The following is a 19592-nucleotide window of genomic DNA, read 5'->3' as shown; positions in this document are numbered from 1 at the left end:
TGACTTTTTGGTTTTGCAGGAGTGGTTTGATAAAGAGTATTTGCAGGAGCGGGTGGGAGTGAAATAATAATAAAATAAAATGAAATAAAAACAGTGAGCAGTGAGAATGTAAGAAGGATGAATTGGTACTGCAAAGCGGAGACGCACATATCCGTACGAGTAGTTTAATTGAAGTTTACTTTTTGATCTTACTCCACTAAATGTGAAGACAGGGATTTACCTTTACTGCATTACATTCAGCTCTGTATTTCTGAGCCTGACTATCAAATGACAAGCGCTACATAAGATGTACAAGACAAGTATGTTGTTTTCAATATGGAAAATTTCAATGTAATGTAGGCCTAATAATAATAATCTCTTAGTGAATATTGTTATCTATTTGTAATACATTATTATTTGGTGCAGTATGCATTATAGCGTATGTAAATATGCCACTTTGCCATGTTCAGCAGTCTCTTAAGTGTATATCACCTTTGACACATGAGAGCCCACGTGCAGCACACAGAGAGCAGGGGTAGAAAAGAAGAAATTACAGCAGAAACTGCTTGCCCTTTGCAGAAGGAACAATGCTGCTGAAGTAATTTTCTTCAAATTATGTGAATCATATTGCATTTCTAAATAGTAGTGAAGATATATTAGCTGTCAAATACAGTATTTGGATATATATATAAAACCCAATAGCACAGAAAATTGTGTATTATTATAATATCAAAATCTGTGTTCTAATATTATGTGTGTAAGATCACAACTCTCTCTCTCTCTCTCTCTCTATACATATATATATATATATATATATATATATACACACACACACACCGGTCAGCCATAACATTAAAAACACCTGCCTAATATTGTGCAGGTCCCGCTTGTGCCGCCAAAACAGCTCTGGCCCGTCGAGGCATGGACTCCACAAGACCTCTGAAGGTGTGCTGTGGTATCTGGCACCAAGACGTTAGCAACAGATCCTTTAAGTCATCTAAGTTGCGAGGTGGGGCCTCCATGGATCAGAATTGTTTGTCCAGCACATCCCACAGATGCATGATTGGATTGAGATCTGGGGAATTTGGAGGCCAAGTCAACACCTTGAACTCTTTGTCATCTTCCTCAAACTATTCCTGAACAATTTTTGCAGTGTGGCAGGTGCATTATCCTGCTGAAAGAGGCCGCTGCCATTAGGGAATACCATTGCCATGAAGGGGTGTACTCAGCCTGCAACAATGTTTAGGTAGTTGGTATGTATCAAAGTACATTCGCATGAATGACAAGACCCAAAGTTTCCCAGCAGAACATTCCCAGAGCATCACACTGCCTCTGCCAGCTTGCCTTCTTCCCATAGTGCATTCTGGTGCCATCTCTTCCCCAGGTAAGCAATGCACATACATCTGGCTGTCCACATGATGTAAAAGAAAACGTGATTCATCAGATCAGGCCACTTTCTTCCATTGCTCCATGGTCCAGTTCTGATGCTCACCCTGACCGGTCTGTGGCTACGCAGCCCCATATGACGCAAGCTGCGATGCACTGTGTGTTCTGACACCTTTCTATCAGAGCCAGCATTAACTTTTGCAGCAATTTGTGCTACAGTAGCTCTTCTGTGGGATCGGACCAGACAGGCTAGCCTATGCCTCCCATGCATACATCTATACAACTGTACTTGAGCTGAGAAGATAAAAATGGCCTTGCAATAGCCTTACAATGGACAAGAAGATGTCAATAACTGGATGTTAAAATACTTTAAATTACTTTTCCCTGCAGTCTACAGCTCGATGTTTACCTACATTTCAACAGCTTATCAGCTTATTATAAAGTTCCACATGAGCAGAATCATAGGCTTCTCATATCTATTACTCATATCCCTAAAATACATTACTGTTAATCTTCTCACACACGTACAGTAAACACACACAGCGTGGGTCACTCTCATATTTAAGACTCTAAACATGCCTTTTTCCTGAGCCAGTTAGACATCATTTTCCACCCTCCCTACACCAATGACAAGATAAAAGTATCCACATCTTCTCTGCCAAAACCTGTGTGAGAAAAAGAGCGCTGTAATTGCTTCTATGACCATTACTATGTAATTATTCTGTCATTTGCCCTATTGTTACAACTGACAAGAGCTGACATCCTATTCTTCACCCAGTCCTCACTGGTGTGTGTGTGTGTGTGTGTGTGTGTTTGGTTGGGTACAAGAGAGATTATTCAAAGATCTCTAGGCCATTGTGACATAAAGAGGCGTATTGTTCTTGTGAAAACTATAATTTGTTTTGTTGTTTTTCTACTTGCTGTTGAGGGTTCTCATCTGTCTCTCTGTTTTATAATGTCATTTACATTCCCCTTGTACGTAGAAACCAAGAGAGACCATTATTCTAATAGTGAGATCTCGAGGGACTCTCATTATTAGAAAAGCAGCTTTCCTGTATGTCTAAATAAAGGCCTTTAGACTTAATTAAAACACAGTCATTGACCTGAAGTTAATTACATCTTAGGCTATGTTCACATTACAAGCATTATTGCACAATTCATATTTCCAATCCGATTTGTCTAGCTTGAAGGTTCTCTAAGTGACTCATATCTGTCTTTAACGTGAACTCACCTGTCCTGTGAATATAATTATAATATAATTATATTGGACAATATAAATTTTGCATGATTTAAATGCTTCATGAACAACAAAACCCATTTTTACATGTGAGACAATTCATCATAGTAGAAGCAACAGATGAATGTGCTAGTAGCCCAAGCAAATGTCACAATTTATTCTAGATGCTCATCGGTAACAATCCATTCATTTCCCTAAATACACTATATGGCCAAAAGATTGTGAACACCTGACCATCACACCCATATGTGGTTCTTCCCCAAACTGTTGCCACAAAGTTAGAAGCACACAATTGTCTAGGATTTCTTTGTATGCTGTAGCATTATAGTTTCTTTTCACTGGAACTAAGGGGCCCCAATCCCTGTACCAGCATGACAATTCTCCTCTTCACATAGTGAGCTCCATGAAGACATGGTTTGCCAAGGTTGGAGTGGAAGAACTCGAGTGTCCTGCACAGAGCCCTGACCTCAACCCCACTGAACACCTTTGGGATGAGCTGGAACTCCGACTGAACCCCAGACGTCCTCACCAACATCAGTGCCTGATCTCACTAATGCTCTTGTAGCTGAATGATCACAAATCCCCACAGCCACACTCCAAAATCTAGTGGAAAGCCTTCCCAGAAGAGTGGAGATTATTATAACAGCAAAGAGGGACTAAATCTGGAATGGGATGTTCAACAAACACATAAAGGTGTGATTGGTCAGATGTCCACATACTTTTGTCCATCACAAGGAAAACACAGGTGAATATAATCACTGCTGTCGATGTACTCAATTGCTGTTTTGCCCTGCTTTCGACACCAGCAAGATGATGACAACAATGAGTTGTACATGCTCAACGAGAAAAAGCCACATGAAGTCCATTCTTAACTTTCTCATTCATGTGACATGGCCATATATCAAATAAGTATCTGATCTAGGACCAAATACAAAAGTAGCTCAGGTCTGATTTGAAAAGATCAGATTTTATGTCCACACAGTCCTGAAACAAGATCTGTATCACACTAAGGCAGAACATTGGATTAAACCTGGTAATGTGAATGTAGCCTTAAAGACAGTCGCAGATCCATAATATTTTGACTGGGGTGGTGAAGGTGGGACACAGAGCTAAAAAAGTCAAAGTCATAGCAAAGTGCCTGTGTTATACTGTAGTTTGACACATTGTGTGTTTGAAATTGTATTTTCAATATTTTCGATGTCAACATTAATAACGTGCATTTTAATGTTACAGAGTCCTTGGTGAAATATTTACATGGACATAGCTGATACATTAAGACTATTTGATAAAACTAACAAATAAAAAATAGTTGTGGCACATCACTACATTTTGACTGAAAATTCATTTGATGGAAAATGGCAGTTATAACAGAGAAAAACGGTGCAACCAAAGTACTCCAAAGTATGTGAACACTTTACAATACACTCTGCTGTTAGCCTCATGACATAACTTGTGTTTTGATGTGAGCAATAATTCATTTGTGGCCAATGTGAGAAACAGTGGAAGTGTAAAATCTCTGGTAAAAGCATGCTTTTTAACCGCTATTTATTCTGTTGAGTTGACCTTGTTCTACTCTGGTCAGAAAGTCTGTAGTTTATATAACCTGATGGGTTGAAAATGACTGAACATGCTCACAAACAAGCAATTAGTCTATAAGACGAAACTCATTTACACTGTGTTTCTTTTAGTTGGCTTTTGCATATTTTATTCACAATATCCTGTATTAATAATGCATTTATGTGCATCATAATGTGCATTATGCAGTGCTGGGCTGCAGCATTGCCATTAGTAGCAATGCTAATGCTATTTGAATCAATTAGGTTATAAATAGTTATAACCCTGTATTGTTTATAAATGCTATACACAATATACACACTCTGTAAACAATATACATTTTTATTATATATTATATATGCTATTATACAGTATATATGCTATTTTAATATATATCATCAAGTTGCCATGCTGCTTTCAGTGCACATTGAGTCAATTCTCTGATTCCAGACATGAAAACTAAATATATACACAACTGAATATAAGTGAAAATGAATAGGAAACATGGGGATGGTTTTGAAATGAAAGCATAGAGTGCAACTGAGTGAAACCCTGTGATTTTTTTAGCATGATGTACTATTAGGTTTTGAATAGAGGATGTGAATTTATGACAACCAGCTCCATCATGTGCCAGCCAAACCTCAAGGACTGTTCCACTAAAGAGCATGAACAAAGGGATTAAACAAGACAATTCACAAGTACTCTCCACTTTTGCCTACTTTTTAATGACTAAGTTGATTTCAATGTGCATTTAATGTTTCTTATTAATACCAAAAATCTCACCTACGATTGTGGACTATTGGCTTTCAGTATAAAAATGCTGGCACTTGTGTCCAAATCTCAGTGTTAATACCACTACCACTAAAATACTGACATGAGCGTAGTAACAGAAAAAAAAACACATTTGTTGTTCCAGCTAGTTGGCTATTTCTACCACTAAAGCATCTGAAAGCAGAATGTATTTGTGAAAATACCACTGTTGTAAACTGAGATGGATATTTCACCTAAATTGATTCATTTTAAAGCAAACACTTTTAAAAATACATACATTCTTCACTAAGATAAAACCTGTGCCAACTGAAAAAAAAAATCCATTGGGTACTGTTCAGTATTAATAAATCCAGCAGTATGGAAAAGCATGGCTTCAGCCAATCAGGTGGCAGCAGCACAATGCATAAAATCATGCAGAAGCAGGTCAAGAGCTTCAATTAATGTTCACATCAAACATCAGAATGGGGAAATATGTGATCTCAATCACTTGTTCCTAGTACCAGACAGTCTGATTTGAACATTTTAGAAACTGCTCATCTCCTGGGATTTTCACACTCAACAGTCTTTAGAGTTTACAGAGAGTTTACACAGTTCTGTGGGCAGAAACACCTTGATGATAAGAGAGGTCAGAGGAGAATGGCCAGATTGGTTTGAGCTGACCGGAAGGCTGTGGTGAGCAGAACAGCATCTTGGAAACTGCAGCAGGTCAAACTTTGAGGTGAATCAGCTACAACAGCAGAAGACCACATTGACTTCCATTCCTATCAGCCAAGAACATGGGAATCTGAGGCTACAGTGGGCACAGGCTCACTGAAACTGAACAGTTGTAGACTGGAAAAACATTTCCTGGTCTGATGACTCTCAATTTCTTTTGAACCATGCAGATGATAGGGTCAGATATTGGTGTGAACATCATGAATCCATGGACCCACGCTGCCTTGTGTCAACAGTTCATGCGGGTGCTGCTGGTGGTGGTGGTTTGTGGAGGAAGTGACGTAATGGTGTGGGGAATGTTTTCTTGGTACACACTGGGCCCAGTACCAATCAAGTGTTGTTTAAATGCCACAGCCTATTTGAGTATTGTTGTTGTCGACCACATTCACATCACAATTTACCAATCTTACAATGGCTACTTCCAGCATGATAATGCTAATGCTATGTCACAAAGTCACCTCAGACTGGTTCCTTAAACATGACAATGAGCTCAGTGTATTTCAATGGCCTCCACAGATCTGAATCCGATAAAGCACATTTGGGATTTGGTATAATCAGAGATTCACAGGATGAATATGTCACTGACAAATGTGCAGCAATTTCATTATTTCCAAAGAATATTTCCAACACCTTGTGGAATCCATGTCATGAGGAATTGGGGCTGTTCTGAGAGCAAAGGGGGCCCCTACTCAATAGTAGTATAGTGTTCCTAATGAAGTGACTGGTGAGAATAATTCACTGACGTTTCTTCAGAAATCCTCTCAGAAAGCATTCTACCTGACCATGGTACCGTGTGGTGCATGCACATAGCAACAGCACAACTTCTAACACCAAAAACTGAAGAAAAAGAGCTCACATCATCCATTAGCACATACTGAAAAAAATTGTCCAAACCCAAAATGGCAAAATATTACACTTTTAATGGTCTTAACAACAAATCATTGGTCAGAAAATTAGCAAGAATGAAACAACTGCACTCCTGAGAGCTCTTCTGCCACTCATTTACTTTTGCTGCAGTGAACTGTTTGGGGAAAAGCTAGAAACAGGGAAATTCACTTATATATTCTTCTTGTACGCAAAGGTAAAATCATGATAGTTATTACAATTCAAACACATGTGTTGGTGTACAAAATTTTCCTAAAACATCTTCTGTGATTTTTTTTCTTAAAATATTAGTCATTACTTGGTTATCTGCCACACCCGATGCAGCCCATCAAGGACCTGATAACAAGCTCATAAATGGAACCAGGATTGATAGAGCAGGGAGAGATCTACAGTATTTGTTTAATTCTTGCTAATTTCCTGACTAGCGATTTGTTCTTAAGACCATTAAAAGCTCAATATTTAACCCCCCCCCCCCCCCTTTTTTTTTTTTTTTTGCTCAATTCTAAGTACGGTTTTTTAATTTTATCGTTAAGGGAAAAGTTTTCAGCAGCTCACTTAGAGTGAGAAAGTGCATGCAGTGCCATAAATTGCCATGTACCAGAAAAGGGGTTCTTGGATGGAGAGATGATATTTAAAAACTGAATGGGAACCATGGTGAGTAAAGTGCAGCACAGCAAGACAAACTCAGAAATCCATTCTGCAAAATAAGCATGTGAAATGTCCTCAAGCTTTTACTATTTCTACTATTAATAATCACCTGGAAACATGTATGAAGATGGGAAAAATATTTGCTTTGATGAAAACAATACAATGAAAATGTCTGAATGACCCTATGGCTTAAAATGCCTTTCTGGAAAGTTCCTACTTCCCATCTCAGACCATTCACTGTGTCTCATTTACTTTACACTTTTACTTTATTCTATTTACAGTATATGGCCAAAAGTATGTGGACACCTGACCATCACACCCCACACATATGTGGTTCTTCCCCAAACTGTTACCACAAAGATGAAAGCACAAAATTCACAATAGAATGTCTTTGTATGCTGTAGCTTTAAGAATTTCCTTCACTGGAACTAAGAGTTTGCCAAAGTTGGAGTGGAAGGACTCGAGTGTCTTGCACAGAGCCCTGACCTCAACCCCACTGAACACCTTCAGGATAAACTGGAACACCAACTGCACCCCAGGCCTTCTAGTCCGACTTCATTGCCCAATCTCACTAATGTTCTTGTGGCTGAATGAGCAGAAATTTCCACAGTCATTCTCCAAAATCTAGTGGAAAGCCTTCCCAAAGAGTGGAGGTTATTATAGCAGCAAAAGGGGTGCAACCTTGGAATGCAATGTTGAACAAGCACATATGGGTGTAATGGCCAGGTGTCCACATACTTTTGGCTATATAGTGTATGTAGATCCATTAAAGGGTTCCTCCATAGTGACAACCAAGAACCTTAAAGAGTTCCAGATTTTACTTTTCATTGTTTATAGATTGTTCAGCAATTCACCATTAATAGCACAGAAAAACACGAAAATGTGAAATGAATTGTTAAAAACAAATTGAACATTAAATGATCCAAATATCATCCAAATATCATGTGTTTAGTGATCATAAAGTTTTTCAAACTTCCCTTCAAACTCCTTACAGAGTGAGACTTCGAAGGTGAAGAACCATTCAAATTGATTTTTCTGTACCACTTTGACAGATAAACTGCAGCTAGCTACCCAAGTCAGGTTGATGTGATATGTTAAAACCTCCAAGCATGCAAAGAATACAAGTTACATAATTACTTCCCTACTAAAAAAGCAGACAGTTCAGCATGAAGTGATATAACATGAAGTGTAACTGAATGATCTAAACATAACACTAGTCAGACCTTGTTTCTTTTTTATCTTTTTTCAACTCCATTTGAAATCCAATGACCCAACCAATTCAGTCGATCAGTATCAGGCATGCCTCTGCTGTCCTCATACTAACCCCATCAAAGCACTCAGCTTTAACCCTCGGTGACACTCACAGTTGTGAGTGAATGCTCCTCTTTCTCTTTCCCCCTCTCTCCATCTGTCTGCTTTGCATTACTATGACAACAGCCTGATTGACAGAGCAGGGATGAAATATCGTGCCCATCTGAGACACATTATTTATCCACTATACTAAAACGAGGTCACTCAAGCCTGAATTCCATCTGTACAAGCTGGACACCATCACCATAAAGATTTTCTACATTACGCTCTAATTAATGTTCTGCATTGCGTAATTCTTCTTCTACTTTGTTTGATCATCATTCTGAAATCGTGTTTCCTACCACTTTTCTCGCCTACAGCAATCGCCCTTTAGCTCTCACTAATTTGACTCCATTGCCTGCTTGTTAAATGCATAATAATGCACGCTTTTAAAGAAATTATGCAAAGAGCAGAGATTACAAACTTAAATATTGTTCATGCTGAGAAGAGTGGAAGCAGTGGAACAAGTTAGCTGATTATAAATATGCACTCCACTCTAATGAATAAGGCACTGATTAAAACCATAGCAGTAATATCAGTAGGCAAGATTCAGGGTTTTTTGTTTTGTATTTGTTTTGTTTTTTTTATAAGTTTTTATAAGTGGACTAAATAACACTCCACAGAAAATAATAACCTTTCATAGTTTCATCATTTTGCATCTCATTATGTTTTACTTGTATGTATCGTTTGCCCACTAAACCTACAATGCCCCATACATTTTCCTGATGCAATGTAGTTACTCATCTTTAATTTGATATTTGATTTGATATTTAATTTGACATCTGGTGCTAGGGGTCTTCTATGAGTATAAAACCATTACCTGCTCTATAACATTACACCACAATGGCTGACTGTCAGTTTGTCTTGAATTATTTATCTTTTAAAGTTACAGGCTTCTTATAATTACAGGTACACATGGACATATGCAGCACGTTCTCTAAGAAATCATCTTCATCTTTACACTAATAATACACCTCTTGCACCACATACCCTGCAAATGCATTATAACACTTTTTGGAAAAAATAAATTAATTAATAATAATAAGTAATAAAGCAAACTACAGTCTCACTACTACTGTAACATTAGTAACCAACAGCAACATTTTAAAGCATTCAGGAACTAACATTATGACATTAACTAACATTATTCAAAGGCACAGCTATTGCTTTGACTATGAATTCTCCCCATTTATTTGTTCGGCAAAAAGGACGGTAGAATAAAGCGATAAGGGAATTCACAGAAGAAAATTAACATATCCCACTTAACACTAGATATAGCCCAAGCTTTTCATATGTCCTCGGGCATGCCTGAAACATAATAAATGCTCTTCACTGACGCTGTATTTGGAGCCAGAAAGGCATTGGGTCATGTCTGAAGTATTCATAGGCGACCAATATAAAGAGGCAAATAACTCTCTCATGATAAATGGTGGTGCAGCTGATAAAGCATTTGCTGAAGAGAATGAATGAATAACTGTCACGACAGTGTCATGACATTGCTATAAGTATTCATAATATCTAATCATAAATATGTCATAAATATACAAAGCTACAAAGTCAGTTGTCAGCTCAGAAATTGTTATAACAGAAACTTCTGTCAGTAAAAAAAAAACACTAAGTGTTATGTTAGCTTGACATTGAATTTGAGATTTGAAATAAGCCTTTATAAATATTTATATGGGTTTATATCAGTTGTTAAATACGACAAGCTTATGTAGGTATCATCTATTCCTAGTCCTTAGCCCTTTCTCTGATTTTGAAGGCAGCATATAAAATATTCTTTATTGTCCCATATATTGCATAATCCTGTGGCTAAGCTCTATTTGCAGCACCAAATAGTCATAACAAAATGCCAATAAAACACACTGGAGAGAGAGAGAGAGAGAGAGAGAGAGAGAGAGAGCAGACTGTGGAGAAATAAGTTATTTGTAACTGCTTTGACTTAAGGTTTTATTTTTGACAAGAAATAGCTGAGCTTGTCATCTTACACTGTACATACATACACTCTGTGCCAGTGGTATTTTTTTTCATCTAGCATAACCGGGGTGAATCTAGGGGAAGTGTAAGCGGCATCAGTCCCGAGTGAAATCTGATTGGTCACCCCAGTGGCCCCACCACACAAGAGCCACATTCAACAAAAGCCCTTTTACAAATTCACTTTAAAGGCAACCAAAAAGGAAGATTTTATGGGAGCCAGCTTTGAACATACCTTATGGGTTATTTAAAATACAATTATTAATTATTTAATCACATTATTAAAATTGTAATGATTCATTATAGTAATTTTTAACGTTATATTAAGCATTTTCACACCACAAGGCTTCTCACCTCACAGACCTGTTCACACTGTCAAAATTCATGAATTATAACCACCAGTTCTCTTTCGCTTCAATAATCTCTCTCCTTTTCACACACACTTACAGAGTTAGCTATACTTATAATTAATATACAGAATGCCATACACACTCAGACAGAGCTTACAAAGCTGGTTTCTGAATGGATGGTAATACTAAGCTTGATAGGGCCCTGTAGGATAGGATTTTTGCTGTCTCCAATGCACATAATTATCATTACCTTTCATCCGCCTAAACCAGCAGTTGCTTTTTCTTCTAACATGTACACTGGCAAGAGAATGTTTCTTTTCCTCTCTCTCTCTCTCTCTCTCTCTCTCTCTCTCTCTCTCCATCTGTCTGATTGTTGCTACCATGACAATGGCCTGATTGACAGAGAGGGCATGGAATTTGTTAGCTGTTACGTTAGATCAGGAGCCTTCGAGAGTGAGCCTGACTTTCAACGGCTGGACACTTATCTTTTTAAAAAGAATCTGATCATTTTTCACCATAACTATTTTTTTATATTATACTCTAATTACTATTCATTCATTCTCCCACTTCTATGGCAAAGTTCATTTCACATAAGTCTGGCATTTTAAAATTGTGTTTACCACAATTTTTCAAGCCTACTGCAATCGACCTTCGGCAGTTGATAATTTGACTCCATTGCCCTCTCGTTACGTGTATAATAATGTAAGCTATTGTAGTTTTAAAGTAATTGTGTAAAATTTGCAGTAAAAGATTAAATATTTGTTTTGCTGGGAGAAGTGCAAGGAGGGGAACGAGTTAGTACTTGCCTCAAGGCTTGTTGAAAATGAAAATATACTCTAATGAAAAAGCACTGAGTAACTCATGCGTGTAATATCAACAAGTAAAGCTTGTTGTAGTCTCCCATATAATTCTTAGCAGTATCCTAACTTTAGTAATTAGTCAGTATAGAATAGGGACTTATACAAAAAGGGTCAGGTATTAGGATTATCCTGGACTCTTGCTACTTTCTAATGTACACCTTTCTAGCATTGGTGTAAGCCCACAGGACAGTGAATTTTTTATGGCATGGATAAAACAAGATGTTGGGAACATTTCTTAGAGATTCTGGCCAATGTTGACATGATAGCGTCAGACACTTTCTGTGTTGGCTGCACGTTCACCGCAAATTTTCTGTTCCACAATACATTATGACTGTGGAGGTTCACTGAAGTCCTATGATGATGTCTCGAAACAAGGAAAAGCAAGCAAGCTAGGACAAAAGTACACAATGGTTTTAATAAACGAAAACATACTTGTAAAAAATGAACTGGACTACTAGAAAATACACACACACACACACGAGATAAGATATTAGATAGGTGAAAAACATGAAACAAGAAAAAAGAACATATAATGACTAGAGAAATAAACCAGAAATATATATACACAGTATGATTAACTAATACCAAGACAAAAGTGACATAGATCATTGACTAAACTAAGAAAAAACAATGAACTAACAGGGGAGGAGAAAGTGAAATCAAAAAATCTTTTTTAAGAAATAGCATGTGGAAAACTGAAAACGAATGCCATGTAAGGAGCGCTTGCTGTGCTGGGACCTGAGATGTGCGCTGAGAGGAGTAATTCATGACAAGTACACTCATTGTTGTGCTTGTGATACCAGCTTGGTATGGCATGTGCTTTGTGACACATTAACCTCCTGGAAGTAACCATTAGAAAATGGGTATGAACCATTCAGCACCAATAGTCATGGCATTTAACTGATATTAAGGAACTAATGTATGCCATGAAATCATTCCCCACACTATTACACCACTACCGCCAGCCTGACCTGCTTACACAATGAAGGATGGACCCAAGCTTAATGATGTTTACGCCAAATTCTTGCAGCCGAAATTGAGATTTGATAAATAATCCAATCTTCATCTATCCAGTTTTGGAGAGTCCATGTGCAGTGTAGCTTCAGTTTCCTATTCTCAGCTGACAGAAGATTCAAGTTTCAATGTGTTGTGCTGTCAGGAAGGCACCAGTAACCAGGAAGGTACCAATTACATGAATAACCATACATGGTGTGTAGAAGAGCATATCTGAAAGCATAACACATTGAAACTTCAATCTTCTGTCAGCTAATATATTGTGAACAGTATTTGATTCAGCAAAAAGTCAGCCTTGTCTGTTTAATTTGGTTAAGAAGGCTGACTTTTTGCTGAATCAAATACTGTTCACAATATATTTTGTTTTTCACCATGTGTGAAACTGCCAGGAGATCAGCAGTTCTCAATACAGTTACTCAAAAAAAACCTTGTCTGGCACCAACAATCATTGCACAGTCAAAGCCACTTTAGGGCTTTTCACACTGCACTTAACCCCAGGTTATCATCATTCTAAACCTCGCTTTTAACCCTGGGTAGACGATCGTTTCAAGCAGTTATCACTGCTTTTGAAACCCTGCTCCGAAGCAGGGTTAGCACAACGTTTGTGGTGTTAACCCCACATTGCGGTGCCGAACATGTAGAATGTTATGGCTAGCTGCTTAGCAACAGACACCCAATCACAAATTGAACAGCACATGCCTCATATCACGTGCTTTGTACGTGGCGTAATTTTTCTCGTTGATGCGAAAGCGAGAGACAAGCCGTTACTTACACCAGTCACTCGCTGTATTTATCCGATCATGGTTGCTGACACTGCAAATATGCAAATAAGAACATTAACCCATGGTTTAGGAACGTGGAGTGTGAAATGTCAGATTATGAATACCCAGGATTCATTGTTAGCCCCAAGTATGAGCAATGTGAAACCTGAAACAAGATAACTCAGGATTCCATTGACTCAGGGTTTAGAATGACCCAGGGTTAACTATTTCAAGTGTGAAAGACCTTTTGACTTGTTTCCTCAACATTATGATGTTTGGTCTGTACAACAACTGATCCTCTGGTCCATGTCTGCATGCATTTTTGGCTGATTAAATTTTTTCAGGTAAACCTTACAAATAAATACACTTTATAGGCATTATGGGTAATGACTGTAGCCCATCTGTATGTGCTCAGCAGAATAACATTAGGTCATCAGCCTCTGGATGTCTCTTCCACTACCAGACAAGGTAAAGTGTACCTAACAAATTCACAGGAGAATTTTGAACATGAATCCAAATAAACTATTGCAGGGTGGAATTGATGTTCTGCCAAGGTTTAGTGAGAGTACGAATACCAAGTAATGCCTTTTGGGCTTGATAATGTGCTGTCTGTCATTCAGGAATTCATCACTGAAATACTCTGCTTGTAGAGTGCTGGCATTCTTATAGATTCAGCTTCTCTGAAAGACAAATTTCTCTTTCATCAGACCTCTTTTTCTATTACTAAGCTTTACAGCTTCCTACAGCTTTAGGTGCCTCTTCCACCCATTGCTATCCTCAGGGAATAGATGCAGTGGTCAGACTAAATCTTGGCGTTGAGATTTAATGGGCCTGAGATTATGAACACTGCCCAACCATAGCTCAGGAACTGTCCAAGATGTTTGAGAAATGATGTCCAAACCCAAAGTGAACAGTCACGTCCATCTCAGACAGCCAACTTTAGCTTTATTGCAGGTCCCTGTATTATTCTCATGGCTAACTGGGCTATAACTATAACCAAGTGCAATTCAAATAATCTTAGACTGAAGCACAAAGAGCTCATTAGGAGTAATTAACAGGCTGTAATAGAATATAATGAGCAGAAAGTTAAATGCTTCAGAGGTTGTTTTAAGATAGTAATTAGCATATTAACTCTAACAGGGTGGATGCAATGCTTTTATTTTCAGTTACGAAACCTAAATTGAAAAAAAATTGATGCCAAGGTGGCTGTGGTTGAAATATTTTGCATATTGAGAAAGATCATATATATCAAATGGTAATAAAAAGAAATTCTTTGAATAACTGATGATATAGACAAGAACAAAGCCTAGCTGAGTTAGTGATTAGTAATTTAGCGTTAGTAATTTAGGCTCCAAATGCCACTCTTTCTTTTCGAATCTGTTTCCGCACTCTGATATGACCTCTTTAATGTGGCTGTGGTTTGGGAATCGGGAGTGATAGGAAGCACAGGCTTTAACTCTCCAGATAACAGATGATGATGTCATACTTTCTTAGTCTCCGGGAAGCATTCAGTTTCTGTATAACCCCTATAACCTCTATAACCCCCACCCTTCCTCTCTTATTACAGTGACACTAATCTGATATAGTAGGCTACGTTTCAGTGATGTAATATTTTACAGTTATGTTTTCCTTTCCCTTTAGAATCATGATTCTCATGTTTTCAATTGTAATACATGCTCCCCAGCCACTTTTATAGGAATAGGTGTGCACCTGCTTAGTAATACAATTATCCAGTAAGCCAATCACGTTGCATCAGCGCAATGCATAAAAATCCTACAGTTACAGGTCAAGAGCTTCAGTTAATGTTCACATTAAACATCAGAATGGGGAAAGATGTGATCTCAGTGACTTTGACTGTGGCATGGTCGTTGGTGCCAGATGGGCTGGTTTGATTATTTCAGAAACTGCTAATCTCCTGAGATTTTTCACACAAACAGTCTCTTGTGTTTACACAGAATGGTGCAAAAACCAACCGGTGAGCAGCAGTTCTGCTGGCAGAAATGCCTTGTTGATGAGAAAGGAAAGAGGAAAATGACAGGAACTCAAATAACCACTCTTTACAACCGTGGTGAGCAGAAAAGCCTATTAAAACTTAAGGTGGATAGGCTACAACAGCAGAAGACAGTGAAAATCCCTTGAAATTAGCAGTTTTTTAAAAAAAATCTCAAACCAACCCATCTGGTGCTAACAACCATATCATGGTAAAAGTCACTGAGATCACATATTTTCCCCATTTTGATGTTTGATGTGAACATTAACTAAAGCTCTTGATCTGTACCCACATGACTATGCACTGCACTGCCACATGATTGTCTGATTAGATAATTGCATGAATTAGCAGGTATACGAGTGTTCATTATACATGTTAAATTGTACATTTCTCTTTTCTTAAATTAAGAAGTTTAGTTCTACCCTTCTGGGCATGAACAGAACTAAGGTTAAGATCAGCTATTGTATGTTTCTCTCTCTCTGTCTCCCATTAAAGGCATGTGGGGTGGGTGCATAGCTTCAGAGTGTGGCGCCGCAGGCCTACAGGTTCGCTCGGTGTGGTGTGTTCACTCTGAAGGCTGGAGCACACACCAATCCAACTGTCAGCTCTGGAAGCGTCCAGCTCTCCAGCGCACATGTGTGAAGGTGTGTGAGTGGCAGCGCAAGCTGTTTGAATGGCAACCATCTGCATGGGGTCCGTGTTCTCCAGCTCCTCCCCTGCCTGCTGAGCAGTGTGTGACAGCACAGCATGGCCTGCAGAGGCGCACTGCGATGTGTGTACTTCATTGGAACAGTACTACCGTGAGCTCACACATGTGCGAAGCATTTTCTCCCACACCGGAGCTGGAGAGGGCGTGTCTGCTGCCATGCCCACTCGACTGCGTCGTTTCAACCTTCTCTCATTGGTCACCTTGCAGCCGTACCTGTGCCCCTGCTCTACAGCACCGTACACGCCAGGTGTTGGCCCCGCCTCTTTATGGTGGAGCTGCATGTCCGAGCCTGACGCAGGTCCGTCCCTGCAGCCATAACATTGCCCAGTGTCCCTCTGACCAACAGAAACACAGCTACAGCTTGTGGGCAGGACCTTGGAGTCCTTGCAGACGCAAAGGCACAATGCCAAGTGGAAGAACCACAGTGGACTTTAGTAACAGTCTGAGTGGACATATAGTGGTAAAATCATCACATACAGTCAAGCAGCATGCTGGAAATATCCACTTTCAGCATCATCACCATGATCACCACAAAAGCCTCAAAGCATCATGGGATATTCACATCGGCTACCAAACACGGCAAGTTCGTTGTATGAGAAGTGATGGCAAGAATGCCATGCTAAGGTGAGTTCAAAATAATCAATCAATTAATAAATGAGTAAATCTATATCCTCCAGGATGCACTGTATCTTAACAGGCAAAGCAGATTTTACTGTAACTTGGTGACTTACATAAAGTCTTGTATCTGTGTATTAGATTCCAGTCTTACATGAGTGTGAATGTTTAGTTTCAGTTTATTGCATGCTGGGTCATTATAAGCACTGCTCTCCCCTGAATATGTGAGTAATTCATCCAAGCCCTTTTGGTACTCACAGCTAATACTCACCACTGTTTGTGCTTGTTTTGGAAAATGCCAACTGACTGCAGCAATATTTCTGTCTGTTTACAGTTCTCAGTCTTCCCACAGGTCTATTATGAAATGTGCAGTGTGTATGTGTGTGTATTAGGTACTGTTTCTCATATAATATGATAAATACACACAAAACCTTATGACTAGTATTATGCAATATAGAGGGGTAGGATGTAGGAATGAACCAATATTACATGAACCAACAGCATCTGCTGTTGTCGAGAATAAAACAAGAGCTGATACTTCGTGTGTGTGTGTGTGTGTGTGTGTACATGAGCTGCCTGATCAAGGAGCATGTGACATTTCTAACACTTTTTTTTTACACCTTTAAAAAGGTGATATTTTCATGGCCAGGAGCAAAATCAGCCATGTTGTTAAGTGGGAGGGATGGCATACACTCTCTCCCCTGTCAATCACAGCGACACTAGCCAATCACGGGCATCTGTGAGTTTACTTATGGTAGGTAGTACTTTGCAGCTAGCATGCGCTATGCTGCCCTGTGATTCAGCATAAGCAGCGGTTTGAAAAGATTGGTTGGATGGTTTATGTGTCTCGGAGGAAGAATGCGTTATCCTCACCCTTCCTAGTTAGTAGCTGTCGTATGATAGGGGAGAGCTGGCTGGTGGGTGGGAATTAGCAGGTGATCAAATTGGGGAGAAAAATGAGGGAAAATTTCAAATTTTCAAAATGTAAATGTAGGTAAATGTAAAAATGTAATGCTATCCAAGTATAATAATGAACAACTAAATTTAAACAGTTTTTTATCAGAACCATGCTTGCAGTGCATCTAGCAGTGTTTGCTTTCATATCTTGGAAGCTAATGTTTGATCCAAGATGCATATTATTAGCATGTCTCAAAATTCAGGACCAGCAAACTAGATGTCACCAGTAAGATATATGATCTACATTTTTCAATATAAACTTGTTCCATGAACCAACACTGACTACTGAGTACAGCTCCTACACTTTCTCCTGATCCTTGAATTAAACTCTTTGAGAGTTAATTAGCATGCTTATTAAAACATTCAGGCAGACACTTAATCATATTAACACTGAAAAATTTGAATGACTCTGCCAAAATTATTCTTAGTTTATAAATTATAAATTTAATTACTGAGTAAAGTCATACACTTTTTTGGAAATGCCCAACCAATTAATTATCCTGATTAATTATGGGTTACTTTTGTCTATAAACTGTATTAGCTGTTAAAGATGATATTTAAAACAATGAAAAATTATATCTAAAACTATACATATATATATATATATATATATATATATATATATATATATATATATATATATATATATATATATATATATATATATATAGTATCAGGTGTAACTCCTTATATATATATATATATATATATATATATATATATATATATATATATATATATATATATATATATATATATATATATATAGGGAGTTACACCTGATACTATTAGGCTCAGAGGGCAATCCCCTGAATTCTAGTGCTCTTCTTCAGTTGTCATAGTAACTTCCTGTGTGTAGAGCATATAAAGCATGTGGACACTATAGGCCAGGTGCGAAGCCTTGCCAATTAGTTAGTGATTTGTTTTCCTGATTCGCTGATTTATCTGGTTCTGGTAATCCTCTATCTGCACTATACTCGGACCGTGGCCTGTCCTGTTGATCACATCTACTGATTACCTTCTGGATCTGCAAGTTAACTGCATTTTGTGTATGACCTTGTTCTGTGTATCATTTATGCCCTTTAGATCACGAATTGTATATGTAATAAACCCCTTGTGCATAGATCCTAACTACCCCCTAAATACCTTACGAGTCAAGGTTCCACATATTTCTTAAAAATCACACACTTCTTTATGTTCTCCAGTTTTTTGTTTTTTGAATGTTCAGTGTTTGGATTAAAAAAAAATCACCATGTCATAGGGAGTTATCTCACTTTGTGCAGCAAAGCTGATAGATTCAGTGCAATTCACCTGTTGTGTAACAATGATTAGCATTTAGAAAAAGATTGCAAATGCTGAAAGCAACCTTTTTCCAGACGTGCCAGATATCAGAAAACAAATGTATGCCTGATAATGAAATCTAACAAATATAGTTTGGAAATTAGTATCAATGAGTCTTATATAACATCGTAAAGGTTCTCTACAGTGAATACGAGTTTTTTTCTCCATTTCCAGTCTTTGTGACCACGCCGGCACCTCTGTAAACTTTCGCTCTTGCGTGATGCCCAGAGATTGTGACGTTTCCGGTTGGTCAGAATGGAGTCTGTGCTCTAAAACCTGTAGGACAACGGACCAATCACCAGGCTTTAGGAGCAGGAAGCGCAGTGTGAGGACAGCTCCTATTGCTGGAGGAGAAGAATGTCCTGCCCTAGAAGAAGTAGAGACCTGTAACACACTGGAAGAGTTACTTCCACTTTGTCCCAGGTAAACTATCAGAAATATTCATTATCAATAAAATGATTTCATCCTGAAATTCTGACTTGTGTACGGTGTGGTGT

At 38.3% G+C, this 19592-nt stretch overlaps 1 protein-coding gene across 1 annotated transcript in view; it reads left to right on the top strand.

Annotated features, from left to right (window-relative positions):
* thsd7bb (thrombospondin, type I, domain containing 7Bb) overlaps nucleotides 1–19592 on the top strand; it is an 82626-nt gene that overhangs the window by 33344 nt on the left and 29690 nt on the right. Inside the window, 2 exon segments of the mRNA XM_053238379.1 lie at nucleotides 15969–16806; nucleotides 19270–19518. Of these exon segments, the coding sequence (XP_053094354.1) occupies nucleotides 15969–16806; nucleotides 19270–19518 (1087 nt within the window).

This window comes from Pangasianodon hypophthalmus, chromosome 11 (genome assembly GCF_027358585.1).
Source record: "Pangasianodon hypophthalmus isolate fPanHyp1 chromosome 11, fPanHyp1.pri, whole genome shotgun sequence".
Lineage (NCBI taxonomy): Eukaryota > Metazoa > Chordata > Actinopteri > Siluriformes > Pangasiidae > Pangasianodon > Pangasianodon hypophthalmus.
This window is presented reverse-complemented; position numbering and strand designations above follow the sequence as displayed.